This window comes from Populus alba, chromosome 7, assembly GCF_005239225.2.
Source record: "Populus alba chromosome 7, ASM523922v2, whole genome shotgun sequence".
Taxonomy (NCBI): domain Eukaryota; kingdom Viridiplantae; phylum Streptophyta; class Magnoliopsida; order Malpighiales; family Salicaceae; genus Populus; species Populus alba.
Genome location: NC_133290.1, coordinates 9,806,028 through 9,826,879, shown reverse-complemented (window position 1 = coordinate 9,826,879; position 20,852 = coordinate 9,806,028). Strand labels below are relative to the sequence as shown.

General features: G+C 32.5%; 1 protein-coding gene and 2 pseudogenes across 2 annotated transcripts; 1 reads left to right on the top strand and 2 right to left on the bottom strand.

Moving 5' to 3' along the window:
• Nucleotides 1-1,849: 1,849 nt before the first annotated feature.
• On the bottom strand, nt 1,850-4,694 carry LOC118049698 (serine--tRNA ligase, cytoplasmic-like; annotated as a pseudogene).
• Nucleotides 4,695-9,439: 4,745 nt separating this feature from the next.
• Nucleotides 9,440-15,270, bottom strand: LOC118049697 (uncharacterized). 2 transcript variants are annotated; one of them, XM_035059761.2, is made up of 8 exons: nt 14,992-15,270; nt 13,876-14,289; nt 13,705-13,767; nt 13,170-13,573; nt 11,705-13,010; nt 11,182-11,264; nt 10,942-11,083; nt 9,440-10,293 (listed from the first exon to the last, which is right to left on the bottom strand). In XM_035059761.2, the coding sequence occupies exons 1-8, from the start codon at nt 15,173-15,175 to the stop codon at nt 9,650-9,652; spliced, it is 3,240 nt and encodes a 1,079-aa protein (XP_034915652.1). In that variant the 5' UTR covers nt 15,176-15,270; the 3' UTR covers nt 9,440-9,649. The 2 variants fall into 2 exon arrangements, with proteins under 2 accessions (XP_034915652.1, XP_034915651.1); XM_035059760.2 differs by having other exon boundaries at nt 13,170-13,580; nt 13,712-13,767.
• A 1,952-nt stretch (nt 15,271-17,222) lies between these two features.
• On the top strand, nt 17,223-20,596 carry LOC118049678 (alanine--tRNA ligase-like; annotated as a pseudogene).
• The last annotated feature ends 256 nt before the right edge of the window (nt 20,597-20,852 follow it).

The window sequence follows — 20,852 nt, the reverse complement described above, 5'->3', positions numbered from 1 at the left end:
TTAAGTTCTAAGAACAAGAGTGTTTGTTCTTGTTTTATATTATAAATGATCTAAGAATAAAGTATGAAAACTTAGAGAATGGAAATCACGAACCATTTACCTAGATGGTTTAGCGAGTATATAGAGAAGTTGAAGTGTTATTTTTTCCTAATAACATTAATAAGAAATAAATATTTCTTATACAATATTAATGTTGATGGAAACATGCTAGATCCTTAGAAGATTTTTATACACCCAGACATGTAAAGAGATTATTATTCTTGACTTTTAACATTTTATGTTAAAAGTTATAAGAATAAATCAACAAGGCCTTGTGACCCAACATTAGGCCTATAATTACTGTTAATTCCATGCCCACTTGTACTTGAAATGATGCCAAGCCCAGGAATGATGTGTCTAGCAACTTGATAGACCCATATGTACTTGGGCCTAGCATGTAGCTGAATTTAAAGATGTTGGGTTCAACAGCTCGCCAAATTCACATGTACTTAGACTTAGCATATAACTGAACCAAGAGATATTGAGTTTGACAAACCACTAGGCCCATTATCTCAATACGAAGTTGAATTCAAAGATGTTGAGTTTGGAAGCAAACCAGACTCGTGTTATATGGACTTGACATTATGCCTAACTTAGATATATTGGGTTATTACCTTATCTTTAGCCTTTTTAAACATAGGCTTAGGCAAACAATAACATGTATAAATTACATTTGGATATATAGAACTAACTAGTGAGGTATTTTGAGAGGGTAACAACATTCATACATGATGAGAATGGCATTTTTTTAGCATCAACGAGTTTTAAGCTCTTTAATGAAAGAATAGGTATCAAGTATAGTTAGCAAAGTTTAAATCAATGATTTTCAGAAACTTTGTATGAAATGAAAATATGTTAATCCAACATAGAATATGATGAAAAGACAAGCTACCTTTTGGTGTTCGTTTGTTGGGAATAAACAGTAAGAAGTGATGTTTCATCTTCGAGAGAGAACACTTGCATAAGCAACAAAGTTATTCTTCCCGAAAAATTTATTTTGTATTATATAATGTCAACCATTTATGGTGCGAAACCAAATTGTGGGTCCTACACATTAGTTATAGGAGAAACTATTATGGGATAAATATTTTATAAGATGATATCGTTGCTCATAAATATGCAAAAGCATATGCTAATAACACCACTATCATCATCTCAACAAGCATTCAATGCCAAAGAGTTAAAAACTGAACACAAAACCATAAATTAGTAGTTTGATTTTTATATATATAAAAAATTAACTTAAAAAAAAACTCGAAACCAGTTCAAACCGACTGGTTTTAATTTGGTTATTATAGAACAAAAACCAGTTCAAATTGATTGATTCGGTTCAATTATTTTATATTAAAAACAAAAAACTATATTGTTTTTTGGGTTATTTTTGTAATTTTTAATAGGTTTGGTTTCAATTTAGCTTGGTTTTTTTCCGGTTTGACTCGGTTTTTTCCGGTTTGAGTTCGGTTTTGTTTTTTCAATTTCAGGTCTATAAAACTAAAAAGCAAACCGAACCGGTCAGTTTTTTAAAAAATTCTAATCAGTTTAATCGATTTTTTCACAATTCAAATTTTTTTAATTTTTTTTCTAATTTTCTAAGTTTAATTATTTTTTGAATTTTTTTTCTCATCCATGCCAGAAATTATATATTGATCTGACTTCCAGATCAATATTTGATAAGTCAAATCAAAATTGGTGGATCCTACTTCTTCTTCATCATCATCAACATCTCATAAATAAGCAAAAGCACAAACTAACACCAATACCATTTTCTCAACTTGTGGAAATGAAAAGTGCGTTTTCATTGCCAGGGAGATAAAGACTAACACAATACTAAAATTAATATTATACTGTTACAGGTATACATATCATCCTAGAAGCCTTGTTTCCGGTTCAATATTAGAAGTCAGATCAAGTTTCCCAGATTTTAATAATCAACGTGTGAAGTCTGCAGAGTGTTTAAAATGAGGGAGGAAAAAAAGACGAGGCCTTGAGTTTCTTCCCCTTGCCTTCAATGGAGGGGTTATTTTGGAAAGGTAGAAACTCTTTGCCGCTCATATGTTTTCTTAATGGCTCTGGAATCCCCACACCATCTCCCTTCTGGTAGTTCTCAAGGATGCAGCAAATGGTCCTCTCCGTTGCTGTAAGGGAAGAGTTCAATGAGTGACAATATTGCTTCTTTACCTGCTCATCGCTCTGCAATCAAACATAAAGTAACCAGTGAAAATCTTAGAAGCTGTTGAGGAATCGGATTATCATAAGCAATTTAGTTTTGGAAACTCAAACAGTTATCTTATCAGACAAGACACTTGTTCTCCCTAGTATGGAAGCAACGACAGCATTTCTCTTACAAGTCAAGGCATTTCGGACTCCAATAGGATACGTTTTCATTTTAAGTTGTAGGAGTTTTTTAACACAGTAGTAGAACTCTAATTTCAACAATCTTTCCTATTTGAGTTTTTTAATTTTAGTTTTTTTCCAGCTTAAACCCAGGTCAGTCTTTAAGAAAAAAAATTCACAAGTTCTACCTAGCTTCTGTGGCATTTTTTAATAATCTAAATCATAGAGCAGTGCAACTGGGAGAAAAGTTCAAAAAAGTTCTGTAAAATTGACAGTACTTGTAATAAAAAGACGCATGAATAGAAAAGGCATTACCTTTTTCTGCCCATACCGAATTTCTAATCTTCTTTTCTGGTAATCTGTGCAATTTGAACACGACACCAGCTCCCTGTAAGCATTGGAAGCAGGAAACCGGCCTTCCAGGTCATACTTCTTTGCAGCTGCGTCATTCAGAGCACCAGAAACTATTGCCACAACTTGGTAGGGGATGTTGAGCTGTTTCAAAAGGAGGCGACTATTAGAACACTTCTTTCAAGCGAGTGAGCAAAGTGCATGTCTGCGTGCGCATGTTAGAGAGACCAGGAGATGGTACGGAGTGACATTGTAGTTAACTTTAGGTTCCAAATCACTTGTGCCATCTAGCAGGTTAAGAGAAGACCACTTGTGCTTGTATTGGAGAGCAATTCACATATTCCCAGAACAAAATGAGGGGCGATATCATACCTCCTGGTAAAACTCCTCGGAGTTTTTGATCATTTCATCGTGCATATCCCAAGAATCATTGCCATTTGGGCTGGTAATGCAGAATTGATCTACTTTCTCAAACTGATGAACCCTAAAGATGCCGAGAGTATCACCGACCATGTGCACCAGCCTCTTTACGGAAACAAGACGAGCACCCAGCATATCTGGGAAAACAAGAAATAAGTTAAGACGACAACAAGCATGGTCATTTTTCCCATTAAAAATATTGGTCCTGAGACAGTTATTGTAACCTGCTCAGTGGCGGAGCCACGTGGGGACAAAAGGGGGCAATTGCCCCCTTAACTTTTTTTTTTTTTTTTTTTTTTAATATTAATATATTAGTTTACGAAATGTTTTACTGCAGGGTAGAAAAAGGAAAGCTGTCAATTGTTTATAATTGTTGACTTGTAATATAATATAATATAATATATATACATAGCTCATTGCATAATTTTTTTCCTTTTTCCTTTTGTTTCCCTATTAAATTGAGGGTACCGGTTTTAAAATATAGAATCCCTAGCTATCAAAAATTATTTTTTGTTTTTTACTTTTGCCACGTTATTCTTTTCATGAGTTGCTCTGCCGTTTTGTTTTTTTCATGAGTTGTTCTCTGCCTCTCTCGTATGTAAATTTCTCATCAAGTATAGGTAATCAATTAATCTTTTTTGTCTTTTGCTTTATATTTTATGTAAATTTTTTTTATTTATTTCATTGTTTAATTTTAATTTTATTCTTTTATAATTAGTTATAAAAAATATTTGGGTTTATGATAATTTATAGATTTTGATATAAATATGTTCAAAATAAATGTTTAAATTTACTAATTTAATCAATTAAATATTTCTTTTCTTATTATAAAGGAATAGATTAATATTCATGTAAAACCACTATTCTTGACATTTCTTGTATTGGCAGAGTAGTTTATTGAAATTTAATATTTTCATATGACTTGTTTGTAAGTAAAATATCAAGTAGAAAACATGTTTTTCAAGAATTGTTTCTTTTACACATACACTAGGCATTGCTCCTCAATTAAATATCTAGAAATAATTAAGTATAATTCAATCAACATACTTATTATATGTATATAGATATGAATTGAAATAGGTTTTGATTTTGATGAATTGATATGTATTTTGCTATGAATTTCATATGGAAGATTTAGAATTATTGTGTAACTCAACTGATTTTTATTTAACAGTGAATTATTATATAGTTGTGTTAATTATTATGTAGATACTATTCATGAGAACAATTATAATGTAAGTTCTTTCATTTTGAAAGTATTTTTAAATTAATTTTACTTGATATGAATTAGTATATATGCTTTGAATTAATTTCTAATGTATATCTATATAATTTAGTATTTGTTAATAATTTGCCCCCTCATTAAAAAAACTCTGGCTCCGCCACTGAACCTGCTGGTAACTGTGAGGGATGAATCCAATCATCTTGATGATACGCACGTAGTGGTTGTTCAGCTGTAGCGATCAGATGTTTGTCATCTCCCTCACCAGTCACCTGTCGAGCATCAAGTAGGTCACAAATCCAGAACCAAGTCATTTACTTCAGTTGTTTACTGCAGGCACACATCCATACATAAAGGGACCTGTACAATCATAAGGTGAGAAACACTTTTAGTGAATCAGCATAAATAGGGAAACAGAAGGAAAAGATCAGTTCTGCATTTTTCAGCTGGCACTGTATATAAAATTTTCTAGTTATTGAAGAAGGCAGGCAGCGTATAGAGAGTAAGAAATGAGCAGAAGGTATATATTAATTATTTTTTAACACTGTATATAACAGCAAAAATAAAGTCAAAGTTTGTGACCTGATTTTTTTCTTTGAACAGTCAAGAGATCTATTAGCAACTATCTTGCTGCTTAAACAGTCAAAAGCTAAATTGCTTTGTTTTTTAATAGAGATTTCATCGGTGCTCCTTCCAACTCCAACTGGTGTTATTTCTACAAGTGCTCTGAGTCTGGCTCTCCTATTTCTTCTCGCTGTTACTTCTACACTCTCTTTTTTATCAGTCAACTATTTAGTTTGAACATTATCTCTTTGGTAAAAACTATTGGTATTTGAGAACGTTAAAATCTATATTCTCAGGCAGCTAGGTTCTTTTCTAAAGGTAATCTTGGATATGGCAAGTCTTTATTTCCTATTAAATTTTTATTACTATACCGCAAATTAGCTCATTTGGATGGATTGGCATCAATAATTCTACATTTTACTTGTTATTATTTCTACAAGAGTAAAATCACACGCGCTTGTTAAACAGCAATTTATAAAAAACAAAGAGAAAATGCAATATTAAAGTATATTATGCCAAGAGCAACTCGTGATACTTAAAATTATCTCTGGAGTTGTTGGAAAAACAAAAAAGTTGCAGTGTGGTATTGTTATAGCAAAATGAATAATTGATGCTTATGTATCATTTAATGCTATTAACTTTGTTTATTCTCAGCATATCATAAATTGTGATTTAATGACCTAACAGTTTACATCTATTATAATTTGAGATTGAAACAAAAATATTTTATTTTCTCTAGTTCTTCAAAAGTTATTTTATATTATTAAGTAGCATAATTTATACTTATATTGTATACCTTCACTTTGATTTTGTAGGAATTGTTAGAAATGACACAATTATGATCCAATTGATTTTAAAGTATTTTCTGACACTAAAAATTGAGTACTAAAAGATAATTTATCATCTTTAACAATCGAAGAAGTAGAAATCTTTCACTGTGATTTATCAACCATGAATATTCAAGATACTTTAAATAAAAGTAATAAAAGATTTGATCATTTAGTTATTAGTTTGTTTGAAAATAAATTATTTTTTAACATGTAATGTTTATTGGTTAATTATGTTTCAATTGTAGATTTGATAAATATAAATTAGATTGAAGATGACTGTGATAATAAAGATATACAAGAGCATAATGATGTTTTGATAGACATTAATGAGGTTGATTCAATCTCATTAGCATTTAGTTCAAATTTTGCTTCTATGGACATAGAAAATTTAATGCCTACATTCAACCAAAATAAAGATGTTGTTGTGTTAAAAAAAAAAAAAAAGTATTGTCATTCCAATGAGGTATTGTACTTTACCATTTTTTTTATCTTTTTTTTTTTAATTTTACTAGTGTTAAGTGTTCAACATGTTCTAAAATCTTTTGTTTTAGAACATGTTAGTTAATAGTTGATAAACAATGTTAAAAAAAAAAAAAAAAAGGTCTACAAACAACTTTTCTGCAAACAAATAAAGTGTTCCATTATGAGAGGGAGATCCTAACAAGGGTGTTAAAAAAAAATCATTTGTAATATTTGTATTATTTAACCTAATCAGATCCGTCAAAATCAGATAATATAGATATTACACATGATAGTGGATCTTAAAATCTAATAAATAGATATCACGAGCCAGGTGTGAGTTGTGATTTTTAAAACCCACTTAACCTGACCCAATTCATATAACTTAATGTAAGTAATCAAAGTTCGTGGTATGAATCATGTTTTTACTTCTTTCTTTTTATTTTTTTTTTCCTTTTCTAGCCTTTATATTTACAAGCCGCCTTTCAATTGTAGATTTGATAAATATAAATTAAATTGAAGATGATTGTGATAATAAAGATACACAAGAGCAATAACATTTAATTCAAATTTTGCTACTATGGACATAGAAAATATAATGCCCACATTCAACCATAGTAAAGATATTGTTGTGTTAAAAAAAAAGTGTTGTCATTCCAATGAAGTATTGTACTTTACCATTTTTTTTTTTTAATTTTACTAGTGTTAAGTGTTCAACATGTTCTAAAATCTTTTGTTTTCTTTATGCAAATGAGGATGTTGCTTTATGGATTCTAATGCAAAATGAAGTTTGGATATTGTCACCTTATATTTTTTATGTTAAATTATTTATCTCTAAAATAACTTGTTATTTTATTATCCTTTTCTTTAATATTTTCTTTATTTTAAGACAATTATGTTAAAGGTTTGTTTATATAAAAACAAGTGCACCATCTAATCTGTTGATGCAAATTAATTATGCTAGCATAAAAGTTAATGTGATATTTTCTTATTAATTATGCTAGTATATATGTTAATGTGATCTTTTATAGTAGCTAAACTTTATGTCACAACAACCATATTAATATGTGTCTTGGTAGTTAACCCACCTGACCCATGACCTAGTCATTTTATTGGGTCGACCATTAAATCAAGTTTTATAATTATGGTTTTTGGGTTTATAAGTTAAGCAAAGGAATAAAGATGAGGGTGGGTCAGGTTGGGTAACAATAGCGATTAAATGCAACAATAAACTTAGGTCGGACTTTATAAGGTTAGCTTGATTATGAATAGACCCAATAAGGTCTTAAAAACGTATTTTCTTTTTAGAAACATTGGATTTTATTATTGGTTGACAAAAAAACTTAAAGAAAAATATATGGGCATTGCTAATATATTTTTTATTTATAAATACAAATCTGATTATGAACTCAAAATACAATGTATTCAAAGTAAGAAAAAAAATCAATTATCAGGATGACTTCATTCGACTTGATCAATCTAAATTATACCACCAAACTTATGATTCGAATTGAATAAAATTTGAAAAAGAAGATATTTTGAATTCAATTTCTAAATTCTAAATCAAATTTTAAATAATAACTAAAATAGATTCTTAATTATTTTAAGAATTCAGTAAATTAATAGAATTAAACAAGTTAATATAATTATAATATTTCTAATTAATTAACAAAATTAAAATTAAAATTAAAAAAATAAAATAGGTCAAGTCCAACATGTGGACCTAGCCTAAATTAAAAAATCCAAGCATGTTTGGGCCTTGGTTTCCTTTTATTTTGGTCTTAAGAGCTTCTTTGTTTATTTATTTTAGTTAAGTGAGTAATAGTTCTCCCGCGGTGATATGTAATATGTCACCTACTATGCAGCTGCCAAGATTTCAGCCACTGTTATGATGGTTGGAAATTCATGAAGAATGGGTTTTTTGTCATAAATTTAATTTTTAAACTCATTTCCATCAAAACAAAAACACCATAGAAATCACAAAAACCTAATTTCTCAACTCATAACACCCCTAAATCAGTTTAAAAACACAATCAAATCAGGAAAAAATTCCTCTCAAGTCTGATCTATGTTTTAGGCAACAAGAAAGCTTAAAAACAACCATTATTAAATTAAACCCCTTGATACTTACTTTGACTATTTTAGTTGTCGAAATAATGAAAATCAAGAACTTTTTCTCTTCTTGCTATTTTCAAGTGAGTTTCTTTATGTTTTCTCTGCATTAGAAACTGAAAAATAAACAAAATAAACTTAGAAACCAAAATAAAAATTGACGTGAAATGGGGTTAGTCATATATTTATGTCTTTTAATTTGGTATGTTTACCATAATTTCAAGCCTATTACATCTAATTAGAAAATGAGAAGCTTCACTATTTATATCAATGTAAACTCTTACCATAAAACCCAAATCCTTTTAGTTTGTTAGTTGATAAACAATGTTAAAAAAAAAAAAAAAAGGCCTACAAACAACTCTTCTGCAAACAAATAAAGTGTTCCATTATGAGAGGGAGATCCTAACAAGGGTGTTAAAAAAAAAAGTAGTTCAATATTTGTATTATTTAACCTAATCAGATCCGTCAAAATCAGATAATATAGATATTATAGATGATAGTGAGTTAAAAAACCTAATAAATAAATATCACGAGCTAGGTATGAGTTGTGATTTTTAAAACCCACTCAACTTGACCCAACTCATATAACTCAATGTAAATAATCCAAGTTCTTGGTATGAATCACATTTTTACTTCTTTCTTTTTATTTTTTCTTTTCTAGCCTTAATATTTACAAGCCGCCTCTCATTCTCTTAATTTCTTTCCCTTCTCTTTATTCTTCACTTTCACAAAAATTATAGTTGTTTTTTTGAGTTTGATATGATAAAATAACAATGCATTTTACAATTTCAATTTTTTATGTTTGACAACCAAGAGACTATGAGAAAAACAAATGCACTTCAATTCATATTGAACTTTTATTTTTTTAATCAAATCACAAATGTAAAAGCATTTCATAGTCTTTCTTCGTATCATATTAACCTTTATTGTTTAATAAAATATTTAACTATGATTTTTACTTTGTTTAGTTTTTATATGGAAATTATAATAGTTTATTTTAGAAGTCTTATCTAATTCCAACAATTGCCCAATATTTACTTTTTTAGAATTGTAAAAGAATAAGAAAATTAACATGCCCAAGCCGTATATATTTGTTATATCCATAAAAAAAAAAAAATTCAGATTTATATTTTGTAAATTATTAGAAGTTAATTACATATCAAAATCCAACCAATTATATCCATTAATACCTCTAGATGCTAAGACTAAGAAAATTTATGCACCTCTTCTAATTCTAATGTTACAGTGCTTGATCGCTCTGTACTGTTCCCGTTTGTGAAGTTTCAAACGCTCTAGTTTCATGAACATTAATAAACAGCTATGGCCAGTCTAAAGGTTCCTTGTGCTCGCTTAAATTCCAAGCTCCTTGAGCAATCTCATCGAACAGCTGCTCCCAGCCCCAACTCGAAAACCCCAAGAAAAACCAGTAGTCAGATACGCATTGATTTCCTGACCTGATCTCTTCAATTTCGAGTAGTGTTGCCGACTGACCTAGAAAGTAAGTACCCGGTGCAACTTCGGGGTATTGACCTCCGACTGCTCTTCGAGTCAGAGCAACAAGAGGCATTCCGCGAGTTACAAGTGGACCACCAAACGACAGCGGAGCCTCTTTTAGCAGTTTTGACTCTTCTTCCAGTTCTTGCAGAGTGTCCCATCTCAAATGCTTATTGTAAATCAGACCTTGAAATCCTGTATTTTGATCGGACTTGACGATAAGAATCCTTGACTTGTCAAATGGTTGTGTGTTAAGCTTTTCAGTAGCGACCAGGACTGAGCCAACTGCCACCTGAGATACCGTATCATGCAAGCCTTTGGATGTGTGAGATTTGGTCTGACCATATTCCACATTTCTCTTTGGAGTTAGGTCCTTTAAAAGGACTTCATGGGATTTATCTTCTGCAGCAGTCGAAGCATCCTTCAGTGAATTAGCACCCCTTTTTTCAGCGACAGTCCATAGAATTCCTATAAGATTGAATTAAAAAAGAATTCTATAATGCATCAAGTAAAATCTTCTGAATAAAAATGCAAACAAAGCGTCACAGCAGTGCTATAAGATGCACATTTGCTTCAACATGACAGTTGAGAACGGGAAAAGTTCAATTTCCTAGTGTTTAGCTGAAGCATAACAGCAACAGGAAACATGAACTCCACGAGAGCTTATTACATTTACTCTACAAGTCCTACAATTTTTAAAAAAATTCGTATAATTTTGTTCAATTCCCTAGGTATTGGCCCTTTTCTTTTATTTTTAAGATAATACCTTTGTGTAACTGGGGATTTCATTGTTAGCTAGCCATTATAATTGTTGAAAAAATCCACATCATGCCTCTATGTTGAATTGGAATTGCTACACATTCTCAAAATTTAACTATGAATCTGATGCGTTACATGCAAAGAGCAGCCATAACCAAATTTGGCAGATTCCAAAATCAGAAGTGTTAGTTGATCACAACTAACCAAATAGAGGCATGATGTGGATTTTTTTCAAAAACACTAAACTTTGCAAAAGTGTGAACTAGGAGAACATAAATGCTTATCAGTCTCCTTCAGCAGCTACTATTCCATCAAATGTCATTTACCAAGGATGAGATGTTCTTGTCAAAAAATTACCATTTTCACTGGTGAGATGTCGAGAATTACTTCCATGGTCGGCTAAAAAAGTAATAACATCAGCTACAGCCATGTCTCCTTCATAACAGACAGTATTCTTACTTTCTGCAGGAAATAACAACAGAGTAGGATAAACTTCCCTCTGCACATCAACATACACCAGAGAATAGAAAGTAAGTGTTACAGTATAGCTGCAAGAGAAAAACACATTGGAGCGTGGACCTTTACTGTAAGGTGTACCTGATTCATTGATTTTAGAATCAAACTGCAATCATTCATCGTGCAATCCATTAAGAAGATTTTGGGAAGCTTCTTTAGGTTATCTGTCACATAATACATTTCATTTGTCAAATTCATACCAATTCATATAGAAAAACCATTTGTCTGGCCAAAAATGTAGATTTTACTAAAGAAAAATTATAGAAAGCAACCATGCAACAACAAATGACTTTTCCCATGTCAAACAGGTAAGAGAGCCAAAACCAGCCAGGTTTTACTAGTCAGAATGAATTCCTTGAGAATTAGAACGTCTAAAACATTCCATAATTATGAACCAGTTAATTAACCCCGGATCATAATTGGAAATTAATTTGCAGCCTTTCTGACCTAGTCTAAAACAGATTCTGGAAAAACAGCCCCCCAGCTTAAGCTTTCCCATGTGAAACATCTTTATATGAATTCACTTGGAAAGCATGTTCTGAAAAGGAAAAAAAGAAAAATAATTAAACATGGACTAAACCAATATACTTTAAAGTGCACTTACCATCAGTGAGCACTGTTTCCCCGGTCCTAGATCCAGTCTTCAACATGTTTATGTATCCTTTAATGGCTCGATGCACTTCACGAACAATTAATTCCATTCTCTGACAAAATCCACACCAGCTATTGCTAAAAAGGACCAGCACATCCTCATTCCATGCATTCACAGCAAAGTCATTGTCAGATTGATTAAAACCAAGAACCTGTTCTGAGAAAGTGTGAGCTGTAACTTGAGAGATGGAATCTGCCTCGTGGAAGTCCATATTAACAAATGGTGGGCGAGTTTCTTCTCTCGGGCTTTCAGGTTCAGACTCAGAGCGTTGATATGGGACAAGATTTCCATCAAGAAATCCATGAAGAAAATCCTCCAGTGAAGAGTAGCTGAGATTTGTATATTTAGTAAGGACATAATGCTGCTGTGAAAGTGGATCAATTATTACCAAGGATGGAATCCTGGTCTCACCAGTCAAAGCTGTTAGTGATCGATAGTTTCCATCACAAAAGAAAAAAGAACCCTTGAAATTTTGAAAGTTGCGTTGTTCTTCCCCCAACTTGTCTGACTGGAAAGCACCCTTTTTTTCTGCCCTTGCATCTTCTGAAGTAGGTGGTTTATGATCTGACATGTATTGAGCAGGTTCTATAGATAGTAGGCGTCTACTTGCATCAGAATAAGTAGACTTCTCTTCATCATCCTGAGAAGTAGTGGACTGCGATCCTTCACGGTTATTAGAGGCAGAATCTTTGTCCAGATCAGTACTAGTTCTAACAAGGCTCTCATCAGACGGTGTGTGTTCAGACTCCACCTCTGCTACTGAAAGTAATGTATCTGTTACTTTAATGTTAAAGTCATCAGAAAGAAGTTGGAAACCAGCCTCCTTTGCAACTGAACTCAATTTAGCTTCCTCCTTTTTCTGAAGAAGGTAAGTCAAGATTTCTTGCAAGGAACTGCCTTCCAAACCTGAAGCCATACTATTTAACATGATAGGTTTGCCATCATTTACAATCATGATAGACATTTTGTCCTTTGATTTAATGTTTTGAGCTGTTGGAGATAGCTTTAATTTCGGGTGTCCAGATACACTTTGGTATTCAGTTGAAGCTTGGACAGAGGATGCTTCAGACTTGTCGTTGCTCTGCTGACCCATCTGATTTGATATTTGGTAGTGCAACGCTAGTTCTCTAAATACATCAAGAGCCTCCTTACTCTTTCTTCTTGTTTCTGATAAGTCAGATGACCTGTCCACAAACAGGAGTACTGATGGCTTGTTTGAAGGTATTGCTGAATCAAGATCTTGTCCATCACCTTCCAGCTACGAGAAGTGAAACAAATAGACAACAGTCAACAATCAATATAATACATAATACAGTGAGGTGAATAATAATTCTAAAAGCAAACAAGAAGTGATGAAGAAACCCAATAGAGCATATGGAGCAATAAACAATGGCAGAGAAGGAGCATATTTACTCACCTCTGTGACAATTGACTTTTCCATTTGTAGAACTCTCTTCATGTCATCCCCTTCTTTTAGAATACTTGAACAACTTGGACATCCATTATAATAAAGCATTACTGACCAAGAACCAGAATCTCCAACACCAAGAGGAGAGAGCATTGATTTCTCCGAAACCAGACCAAATCTATGCTTTTCAGGAGGCAGGAAGAACTCCCTTACATCAGTCATGAAACTTGAGAAGAAAGAATCAAATTTCTGAAATTCTTCAAGGGAACAAGATACAGCACTGGGCTTTAGATCCACACTGTCCTGGGAATCAGTTTCCTGAGGAGGAGCACTATCATTTACTGAGGCAAAGTCCCCAAGCCAAGGAATTCCTCTGAGCCCATTTTCCATTCCACATTTCATCTCTCCATTTTCTGTCCCCTGGAAACAGAACATTAGAAACTAGAAAAGTTTGAGAATTTTAATAAAAACCACTTCTTGCCCTGTTTACTTTGTAATATCAGTTATCATATCAAGCTAATAACAGAGAGCAATTCAAAACTACCAGCCACCTTCTGGTTTTCCTTCCCTCTGGGTGTTGAAATTACATTACTCTCTCCATCAAAACCTGTTACAGTACAAATTAGTTGTTATGTTATTCACAATTGAATGCCAAAAACACTCAAGTCTAAACACAAACACACATGCATCAATACTGCCGCCAAAGGTTTCTCACCTTGCACACCAAAACCAGTTTTGCTACCATTATTCTTCTCTCTAGCAATCAATTTCTCCGTCCACCCACAAAATTCTAGCAAAAGCACAGCCTTATCCGCCGATTCAATAAACATCTTCAAATCCCCTTCACCACTCAATCTTTTTAATGGCATTTCTTCAGGCAAGAGCGAAAAATATGGAAAAATGGAAGACAAAATATTCCTTGCCCGATATTTGCCTTTATACTTATAATACAAAGAATGATGGTAGTATAAGAGAGTAATCTCATCTGTAACAACAGCACCAATAGCATCTGCTAACATTTTTTCATTATTTTTGTGCATATACATCAACTTTAAAGATCCGAATTCTTCTTTCTTATCAATAACCAAATGCGTTATTTCCTTCATTAGCGACCGAGATTCACCTGACCCTGTTCATTAAATTTTAAAATCAATTAACAAACCATATAGCATGTCCAGATACACATTTAAATTCCAACATATTGAGTCTCTATGTAAAAATATAAATCTCAATAATTGCTAAATATATATTTGGCAATAATTATCCATAATTTGAAAACAAACAACAAGAAATATACAGCACAAGACAAATCTTCAAATTAAATACTAAAAAATAAATTGGGTATCTTTACAAACGCATAATTCTCTCAAATGTGACCTCAGGAAACACATTAAGAAGGTATTGTCATTAAAAACTTAAGCATTCTCTTACACCACTAGCTCCCCACGAATCACGGGCCATAAACTGAATAACGAACTCTTAACAAGTGTGAATCACTAAAACAACATTGGGATCCATAATTCCAAAAAAAAAAAAAAAAAACATAAAACTGCATTGAATTCTGTGGTTCTGGTGTGCCATGAATTTCATCTTAAAAAGGCTAAAAACTATACTGGGTCTCTACAAAACCATACAAACCGCAAATTCTAAGCTAAAAACATAAAGGATCTCGAAGAAAAACTCATGAAAATCTAAAAAAAAAAAAAAAACTATAAAAGGTTCCATGTACAAAAGAATAAAACTAATAAATAAAACATATTGGATTTTGTAACCGTGTCTAAACATTAAGAACTGTATTGCTTTAATGAGACAGAGAGAGAGGGGAGTTTACAGGGAACAGAGACGACGAGGAGGATATGAGGGTGGAGTCTTATCTGAGAAGAAAAATTTTGCTTGGTGAGAATTCGCCATTGCCCGATTCCACAGTCTGATTCACTATCAACGGTTGATAATGATGGCGATGATGATATGATGATGATAGCGAGAGTGAAGATAATCAAACTGATTTTGCCCATTGAGATTTGAGTTGAAGCTCTGTGAGAATTTATCTGATTTTGTTCTTCGATGGCATTGGACAGCTAAGAGGGAGTGTAGGGGGGAGACGGGTCGGGTGGGGAGTATGGGTTTTATTACACTTCTTGTCTCTTGAAAATTATATAACTTTTCAAGTCCCAATAGTTCAGTGAAACTGTAATTTACTCCTTTATCTTTTAACAACTTACGCTTTAGTCCTTATTTTCATGTGGATGTCAAGACTAAATCCTTCAAGGTGCTCATATATATACACGCAGAAGTCAGAACCCATGCATTCATAGTAATTTCTTAGCCACCAAAATGGGGAAAAATGAAGGAAATGGAAGCTGAAGCTGAAGCTAAAAATAAAATTAATGAAAATGTTATATTTTTTTTATAATATTTTCTATTTTCTCTGCTGTCTTTTCTTCCCTTGTCAGCTGATTTTCCTCCACCCTACACTTTGTTTATTGACAAAATATTTAATAAGGCTATGGTACAATTCTTTATTATGAAAAGTTCGCAAAGAAGGCCGTAACGAAAAAAAATTGTAAATATATCAATTCGACTCACAAATTACTTATCTTCTATGGTAAAGGTGAATTCTGGAGTTTGAGTATCATTTTTGTCAATTATGTTCGAGTTTTCTAATGGTCTGCTAACGAGATGGTTTATGTATAATTCGAAGATATATTGTAAAATTTGATTTCAAATATAAAATGTGTGAAGATATCTCAAAAATCCAAGTAATTTAGTAATAAGGTTTATATGTAGTGGATAATCGATTAATTTTTTGATTCTAGCAATTTGATTCATTTTTTCTGGTCAAGGTAATTGGTAACCAGAACTTGGTAAGACAAATTGACTAGTAACTAGTACATACAAAAGGTTTTTTTTTTTTTGTAAATTTAAAAACCCTCAGATGCTTAAGTAAATATCTTTTTAGATAAATAAAACAATGATATTTTAAATAGAGATGCTTTAAAAATACATATGCAATAGAGAATAGATATTGTGAACCTAGAGCTTGAAGATTTATGGGATATTTATAGCCTATTAGTCTTTTACTTTTGTGGAAATAAAATGCTAGAATGTAATTTTGACCTACTAGTTTTAATAAGGCTCTTCCTCTCAGCTAAGACCATGGGCAATTTTGCTTAGGCATGTTGCCTGAGACTGTGGGTTTTGGGTTTTTAGGGTTTTTAAGCCCATTAAATTTAGATTTTTTGATAATCTTTAAGTCTTTGTAAAAATATTGTACAACAAGTTTATTGAATTTTCTGCGTATGAGAAGAGGAGTAAAAACCCCAAGTAATATACCAAAAGGCCCATATGTAGAGGTATACACCATGGTTGAAAAGGAATCTCTAAGCAAGTAGAGGGGAATCATAAAAGAGGTAGAAACTAATTGGTGTAGAAACCCATGAAAGAGAAGTCTATACTTATAAACATTTCTAAAAGGTAAAGAGGATAGACCTATATCAATGCCCATATTTAGAAAAGATTTTAAGGGGCGGAGGAAAAATCTAAGGAGGATGAGTCTACACTTAGAAAATATTTTAATAGATTGAAGGAAACCTGAGGAAAGTAAGCCTTATACTTAGAAAATTTTCTAAGAGGCTAAGAGGAACCCGAGGAGGATGCTACTATTTCACTAGGGAAACCTCTGGTCCATCCTTTGAAGATGGGGGGAACCATGGTGACGGCCATACTTAGAAAAACTTCTAAAGGGTGGAGGGGACGGACCCGTGTTATACTAGGAAAACTAAGTCAATTCATTCCAAGGTAAATTGTGCAATTGTACTAAGAAGACTAAGTCAATCTCATCCTTGGAAGGTTGTGGTATTTATCAAATTCTTAGAGAGTTGTGCAATCGCATTAAAGAGATCGTGGTGATCCCTTCCAACTGTAAATTGTACAACGCACTAGAAAAACTAAGTCAATTTCATCCTTGAAAGATTGTGATGTTTATCCCTTCCTTGAAGAGTTATACAATTGTTCTAGGGTGAGTAAATCAATCCCTTCCAAGGTAAATTATAAAATGAAATCATGATGATCCCTTCCAAGATAAATTATGCAATTATAATAAAGAGACTGAGCCAGTCTCATCATTGGAAGGTTGTGGGTGGAAGCTTAGGAGGCTTAAGGCCTAGTAAGAGCAAAAAAAAACAATGAGTAATATTATTTTTTATGTATCATTAAAGCTCTCATATTGTAATGACACTTTTTCACGTGCACAAGTTGCCATAAAAATTGAAGTTCTTTTTTCTCTAGGCAACATTGTTACTGAGTAAAACAATTGGTATGAACAAGAGATTTTTTTTTATATCTTTAGCAACTTTTAGATTTTAGGCTTAGCTACATTCCCTACCTCTAAGAAACCAATAGTATCACTAATAAACTAAAAGTTTTAAAGTGTTTGAAAGTGCAGATACAATGTATATCAATATGAGAGTATTGTTGGGTTTACTTTAACATTACATCGATTTCTTCTTAGTCTTTAGCTATCGACGTGTTCCCATTTTATTATTTTCATGCTTTTATTGGTGATACTACCTCTTTTAAAGGAACCTGGATTATTTCTTTGTAGTGCCACATGTCTATTTAAAAACTTTGACTGATCCTCATCTTATTTTCAAGGTATTGAGAAATTTAAAAAGGCTGCTTAAGGGGTTCAGGGAAAGGTGTCGAGTGGGTAGGCAAGTACTTGTTTATAAAGTTCTCACTTTTATTATGCCTTAATAAACGTGAGAAGTTCCTTACCTGTTTTGATGTCATGAAGAAGGGAGAGAACTCACCCTGTTTTACATGTTTTCTCTTCAACTTAGTTCATATGTTTGTTGCAGGATGCAATTGTCTTGTGGGACACATATGGCTTCTTATTATATCGGGTACATTTTGGACTTCCTTCTTTTATTTGCATGTTCTCATATGTGCATGCATCCTAATTATTCTACCATACCAGCTAATGGCAGAGGAAAGAGGATTGCAGGTTGACGTTGAAGGTTTCAATAATACAATGGATTAGGCAAGGGAAAGATCAAGGAATGCCAAAGATAAGGTATTGCATTCTCCATTTGTAAATTCATTATTAATCTATTACTATTACTCGGATGAGCTATTTGGGTTAAGGCCTTCACAACAATAGAAGGGAAAAAAATGAACGGAATAAGCGTCGTAGAGCTACAAAGTAAATCTAAATGCATAAAAGTTTAAATTTGTGTAAAGAAAGAGTTATTTGCACTGTCCCTTTTTCTACTAATATCATTCTTTAACAGCAAGCTGGTGGTGTTATTGTTATTGATGTTAATGCTACATTAGCATTACACAAGAAAGGTATTTCTGCAACAGATGATTCCTTCAAATTTATTTGGTTTGATGTCAGCGCATGAGATTTTTGTTTGTTGCAAGATTTTGTTTCCAATTATTTTGAGTTAGATTCAGTTTATGTAAAAATCAAGCTGTAAAACTCTTCAATTTACTTTGCCTGAATTTGTGTCACCTGTGTTTTTTTCAAGACCATGAAAGTGAAAGAAAGGCTATCTACACTGGTTCTGAATTCTGGGAAAGTGCCTCTGGCGTTGGAGGCGGTATTGTTTTGGAGTCTATTAGTTTCTATGCTGAACAAGGTGGAAACTTAATTGGAAAATGCCATGGATTTTATTTTTTTATGTTTTTGAATACTACTTTTTTCTTACTGTCAGATATGGTCTTGGAGAATGATACAAGAACTGCTTATCATGATTGTATTGTTGTGTATGATTCCCTTTTAATCTTTTTTGTTTTGTTAAACTCAATCTTATGAGTCTTAATTTTTTAGTTCTAGATTTTTTATACTAGAGTAATTGAAGGCCCTTTTGGTTTATTCCAAGTTTGCGATGTCCAAATTTTTGGAGGATTTATTCTTCATATTGATTCTCTTACTGCAGAAAGTGGCAGATTTTCTACGGGTGACAAAGTTATATGCAATGTATAACTGGCAATATATGCTTCCTTTTTACAAAATATTTTGTCATTTCCTTTTATTTGTGAAATTTTTCACTTCTCCTCATGATTTTGTGCGGGTTGATTATGATAGGCGTAAACTCATTGCCCCCACCCACACCTGTACACACATGTTGAACTTTGCTCTCAGGGAATGCTCTAAAGGCCCTTTATCCTTGAATTTGTTTATTACTTATCTTGTATGGTGAAAAACTATGGTTTTCTGAATGTTCTATGTAATATGAAATCAGGAAGTGCTTGATAATCATGTTGATCGGAAGGGATCAACTATTCTTCTTGAAAAACTAAGATTTGATTTTTCTCATGGTAAATTTTATTAGAGGATATCCAATGCTGAGAGGTTTGTTCAATGTGCTTGTTTATAAAGTTTTTTTAAAATGTTATTGGAATTTGTATAAGTAAACCAGTGGATCCTGAACTTTTAAGAAAGATTGAATCAATTGTGAATGGGCAAATTAAAGATGAATTAGATGTATTTGCAAAGGAAACAGCCCTTACTGAAGCCAAGCAGATCAACAGCTTGCGAGCTGTTTTTGGAGAAGTGAGCTTGGCAGCTTTATTTGCTCTTTACTAAAGATGTTTTTGCTTGTTTTCTTTGACCTCTCTCTCTCTCTCTCTCTCTCTCTCTCTTAATTTCAGCAGAACTCTATGGAGGTTAATGTCTTATATAATGATTCAACTTCTATTTTAGCTTGCTTTAAATTTTCTGTTGACATGGATTTCATCAGTAATTCTAGCACACATATAACAAACATGCAGGAAGCCAAGACATTTGCTCTTTTATCTGAGGAGGGAATTGCGAAAATAATTCGAAGCATAACTGTTGTCACAATTAACTGTGCTTTTAAAAAGCAATGGAATTGGCACACTCATTTGAGCTTAAAGTTGATGAGACATCTAAGGTGGATGAAAGCTTGATGGAAAAGATCCTTTTCAAAAACTTTTTCAGTCATTTACTATATTTATTTATTCTTTTCATTTAACAGAAAATAGCTTCTCTAAAAACTCGGGTGGACTCGTCACTTATTCCTGCAGCAAAAAAAGCTCATATTAGGGCCAAGATTTCAATGTTGTAGGCATTGTAGCCAAGCTACAGTGCTAAAAGTATTCCTTTTGGCAAACGAGTTTTATATTCCTTGTTTGTTCTTGTGGTTCTTTTGTTTCTGTTTTGTATTTCACATCTAGTTCTAGCTTATTCTAAAATAGTTTTCTGCATCAGAATCAAGTGAGGAAAGCACAAAAGAAAATCACTGAAGAGAATATGCAGAAAGGCTATCAAGTTTGCAGTTGAGATGGCTGAAGTTACTTCTTCAGATAGGAAGGGCTTCTGCATCTCTCATGTTGATGTTGGTCTAGATGCAGCTGTTTTGAAAGTCTTGGAGCACAAGGTTATTAGCCTTTTCTGGTTCTTTATGTAGTACTGTTTGCATTGATTTTCCTTTAAAGCCTGGATTATTAACACTTTAAAGCCTTATAACAGTTATTTAATTTTCAAAATCTTATAGGAATATCAAACTGAGTAACGGTTATTTTAAAGAATTTCCATGGTTTAAGATGACTGAATTACTTTGTGGGTCGTAGAAATATCTATGGCATGGTATTTTTTATGCACATAAAATAGAGCAAACCATTTGAATTATGATGTCTAGCTACTTGTCTAATAGAGATGAAAGT